General features: G+C 39.4%; 1 protein-coding gene across 1 annotated transcript; it reads right to left on the bottom strand.

The window, feature by feature from the left end:
• Positions 1 to 314: 314 nt before the first annotated feature.
• LOC149817310 (BURP domain-containing protein 6-like) lies at positions 315 to 3,838 on the bottom strand. Its single transcript, XM_089987860.1, has 3 exons — positions 3,627 to 3,838; positions 3,427 to 3,529; positions 315 to 1,288 (listed from the first exon to the last, which is right to left on the bottom strand). The coding sequence occupies exons 1-3, from the start codon at positions 3,825 to 3,827 to the stop codon at positions 531 to 533; spliced, it is 1,062 nt and encodes a 353-aa protein (XP_089843986.1). The 5' UTR covers positions 3,828 to 3,838; the 3' UTR covers positions 315 to 530.
• Between the last annotated feature and the right edge of the window lie 950 nt (positions 3,839 to 4,788).

Raw genomic sequence — 4,788 nt, 5'->3', positions numbered from 1 at the left:
CTCCACTTTTGCTTGACAGATTAGCTTCATCATGTCAATACTAATTACAAAGATAAGTGGACCGACAAGATGCATTGAATTCCACAACCTAAACACCATGTGGACCTCCCTAACTTGATCATTAAAGGCAAGAGGAGTTGAAAGAACTATTCCTTTTTTGTGTTGCACGAGACATGTATTCAATAACTCTCTCTCTCTCTCTCTCTCTCTCTCTCTCTCACACACACACACACACCTGCACATGCAGACACACACAGAGGCATGCTCGTGCATACACATGCTTGTCACTTGAGTTAAGAGAAGGAAAAAGACAATTAAAATTAACTTCTCACTGTGTCCCATTGCATGACAGACTTCTCATATTACATTTATTCATCCGTAGGCAGTCATCCACTGGGTTGGCTATTTAAAAGCATACAACACACATACCCCTTAAATGGAACAAAACTAAATAACCTACATATAGAAAAGATAAGAACTCCAACCTTTAGAGTTATGCTCAAAATAAGAAAACATCATCATGTAATTACTTATTTGGGAACCCACACAAAGTGATTAAGAGGAAGGAAATGACAAATAGGAACAGTCCCAGGCTCAACGCCCAGCACCTCAAAGCTGGGATGTTTGGTGTCCCATAGTGATGTATCAATATGACATACAGCCACTGCATCTACTCTGCTACCATCATCTGCAACTAGTGGAACTAAATAAGACCTGGTGTTGATAGTTTTGTGACAATAGAATACTGCATAAGCATATGTCCTACTGTGGCATGCCACTGCAAAAGAAGAATCCATCTTCACCAAACGAGGATGCACTGCATAAAGTTGGTCAAGTTGCCTATTCTCTTTATAAACCAAGGTGGCCAAGACATGAACTTTGTTGGTCTCAAGTTGGGATGTAGCAAAGTCGATCATAGACTCTAATGAAGTGGCACAGTACCTTGTCTCTCCTTTAATGGCGGGCATCTCACATTGCTCAAGTGTTTCTCTCATAAGAGAAGCCTCATGAGAATCTTGTCTTATGGAGAATCGTCGAAGAATGGTGGTGAAAGAAGATGTTGAAAATGGTAGGGCTTTTGCTGTTTGGCGCGGCAAGAAGGTTGGTATATCATCAGCCTTCATGGTCTTGAGAAATGTTAGGTGCATCTTATTGCCAGGCTTTAGGTCCTTCTCCAAGAAGAAGAGGCCCCTCGGTGAATGATTGCACGACCCGTAATTCAAGTAAACTTGACATCCCAATACACCAGGGATTTTCATTCTCTTGGCGCCGTATTGCAGTCCAGATTCTGCAAAGTACAAATTGACAGAAGGATAAACTTTTGATTAATGGCTCTGTTATAATATTCACCAGAAATAATATAGCAAAAGAAAATTTTCCATGCATGGAACCTTGACCCTACTGAGACTTCATGCTTATTCCATTATTAAGTTTCTAGATTAAATATGTTTCATTTTTCAAATAATTATATCAATTATTAGTGATAAACCGTACTAATTCCCATAAACCTTTTTTCTCCTGCTTTTGGGTTGATCCACCCCACATGGCGACATGTACATGAAATATGGACACCCCTTTTATGAATAAGGTTTTATAGAATAGATGCTTGCCTGGATCTTCTTGGATCAACATTTTCATCCAATTAATATGCACGGATATGGGTGCAGATTAGTCATGATCTGATCACAATTCTCATTCTTCAGAAAATCTGGCGATACTTTCAAACATCTTGTTCTTCTTGGAATATATATATATATATATATGGACACTAGAATGAATTAGGCATTTCCAACACCTTTTTTGCAAATCCAACCTTGCTGATGCATTTGCTAGAAATAGACTGTTGGATCATGTATTTTGGATGAAAAATGCTATTTTTAGATGCTTGAATATTTATGAAAATTCCGAGTCATTGATTTTTAAGCTTTAAAAGATCATTCTATGCAACATAATTTGATGATCCAAGAGTCAGTTTCTATAAAACCAAACATCTATATCACATCCATACAGTTAAATTTAAGAAAAATAAAATAAAAAACCCATAAAAATCTCAGTTCATACTCCAGTTCACATATTCTAGTGGTCACACACACACACACATATATATATATAAGCCCGTAACAGTGGACGCACAAAGCATCAACTTTTATAGGATGCTTTTCTGCTGGTGGAAAAAAAAAATTACTGTTAAAACAGGCATTACCGCCACTAATGGCAGTTTCTAATGCGCTATTTTAGTGCAAATCGAATGTCCACTGTTACGAGCGTTCCAAAACACACACACACATATAAATAAATAAATAAATATATATATATATATATACAAAAACCTGTATCATCGAACAGGCATTCGGCAAACAAGGGTCGGATGCACGGAAAACAAGGGTCCAAAAATATTTCAAAAATGACCTTTTAGTGGCAGTTCTTGATCGTTGCTAAAAAGTGTTAGAACATTTTTTTTGTGCCGCTGATCATGTGCGCGATCAGCAGCGCAAAAAATGCCTGATTTTCATCGGATATTTTACCAGTATATTGCTTTATCACATTAATAACATGTTAAAATCATGCTAAAATGCAATAATTTTGAAGTAAATGTTTTTTTAAAGATTGCATTATTTTTTGTAAAATATGGACTACCGAAGATATCACATTAAAATCAGGATAGCCCCATAGTGGGGTGGGGCCTTGGTAGGGGTGGCAATCGTGTCGGGTTGGCAGGTTCGCGGGTCGACCCGATGGGTTGGTGGGTCAGCATACCTCAACCCGAACCCGACCCGTTTATTAAACGGGTCGGCTGTGGCAAACATGAACCCAGACCGTTTAATAAACGGGTAACCCGACACGACCCACCAACCCATTTAATAAATGGGTTGGGTCGGGTAAACGGGTTCGCAGGCTCGCGGGTCAGGTTGGCGTGTCGGGTTGGTGGGTTGACCCACCCACCTAACCCGTTTATTAAACGGGTCAGCCGGGTTGGCGGGTTGGCATACCCCTAACACGAACCCGACCCGTTTAATAAACGGGTTAGGCGGGTCGACCCGTTTATTAAACGGGTTCATTTTTTCCAAACCCGAACCTGCCTAAGAGGCGGGTTGGCGGGTCGTGTCGGGTTTTGCCACCCCTAGGCCTTGGCCACTAGACAGGTGGTCAAGAAGCTGACGACCAGCATAAGCCCCAGGGGCGGGGGTCCTAACCTCTGGGTTTTATGCCATCAGCACGACGATCGCAGGTACGATAGGCTGAGCCAGTGCGACAAGGTGTGTAGTTTCTTGGGTTATAAATGAAAAAAAAAAACATGACATTTTTTTGGTATCAATTGTATTTCTGACATAGGATCTGACCCATGTTCATGTTTTGGCTTATGATTGACAAATTTGGCAGCACAATGATCAGGATCCACGGCCCATATGAGTTTTTCCAACTGACCTTGAGGTAAGAAAGCCTTAAGGGAATCTGGCATAGAAGTATTAGGCAATACGCTGTTCCAGTAACTCATGGGGGTGAGGGCTCCCATGCTTGTCCCCAAAAGCTGCAAACACAAAGACAACATGAAGGAGGTTGAAAAGATCCATTGAAAGAATGCACTTTCTGCAGCATTTTAAGAAAAAAAAAAAGATGGCACTCACTAGTAGGGGGATGAAAAAGAAAAGTATGACCCTAGACATTGTTGTGACCCCAAGTTGATAAAAGCACACCTTGATCTTCTTGCTCAGGGTAGGAGTAAGTATCTCATTTATAAGGGGATCGGAGGCAACAACTTGCATGCAAAACAAACACAACTTGCATGAAAGACAATCACAAACACAACTTGCATGCAAAACAAGCATGGTAGACCCCTCGACCAACCAGGGTCAACATTTGCTGCTATTAAAGGCACAAAATTATTGAGCTAAACACAACATTTATTGATTCAATCCGGCCACATAGATGTGTTTAGCATGGTTTGCTTGCTAATGCTCAAAATCTTATTGCTCAGGGTAGGAGTAAGTATCTCATTTATAAGGGGATTTGAGGCAACAACTTGCGTGCAAGACAAACACAACTTGCAACTTGCATGCAAGACAAACACAACTTGCGTGCAAGACAAACACAACTTGCATGCAAGACAAACATGGTAGCCCCCTCGTTGAAGGCACAAAATTATTGAGCTAAACACAACTAATTGAGCTAAACACAACATTTATTGATTCAATCCGGTCACATAGATGTGTTTAGCATGGTTTGCTTGCTAATGTTCAAAATCTTATTGCTCAGGGTAGGAGTATCTTATTTATAAGGGGATTTGAGGCAACAACTTGCGTGCAAGACAAACACAACTTGCATGCAAGACAAACATGGTAGCCCCCTCGACCAACCAGTCTTAATATTTGCTGCTATTGATGGCACAAAATTATTAAGCTAAAAATCATAGGCTCAAGCTTTATTGATTCAATTCGGCCACACAGATGTGTTTAGCATGGTTTGCTTGCTAATGTTTAAACCAAGGATCATATTATTTTGATATAAAATATGATTTTTTGAGTCATGAAATTTTAGTGCATTGTGGGTCATTGATTTTTGAAACACTTAAAAAACCTGCCTACATGCCATGATCATTTGATTTAAAATACATTTTCTACTAAACAAGCCTTCTAGATAAGGTATGATCTAAAAAAAAAAATTTAAATATGAAAAGAAGGTGATTTGTTCCCAATATCAACAAATATTAACTCTATGTGTGTAACGCCCCAAAATCCTGAACTTGTAACTTTTTTAGAAAAATTTTGAAAGTTTTGTAATCAATCTTTT

The sequence above is a fragment of the Nuphar pumila genome, chromosome 14, assembly GCF_984573655.1.
Source record: "Nuphar pumila chromosome 14, dmNupPumi1.hap1.1, whole genome shotgun sequence".
NCBI lineage: Eukaryota > Viridiplantae > Streptophyta > Magnoliopsida > Nymphaeales > Nymphaeaceae > Nuphar > Nuphar pumila.
Note: the sequence above shows the minus strand (reverse complement) of the source record. Positions and strands in the feature narration are given on the sequence as shown.

Coding starts and splice junctions, on each gene's coding strand:
- LOC149817310 (XM_089987860.1), bottom strand. CDS start 3,827: ATGCTTGTTTTGCATGCAAGTTGTGTTTGTGATTGTCTTTCATGCAAG. Junction 3,530..3,626: donor TCTTTTTCATCCCCCTACTA/GTGAGTGCCATC, acceptor TTGTGTTTGCAG/CTTTTGGGGACAAGCATGGG. Junction 1,289..3,426: donor TAAGGCTTTCTTACCTCAAG/GTCAGTTGGAAA, acceptor TGTACTTTGCAG/AATCTGGACTGCAATACGGC.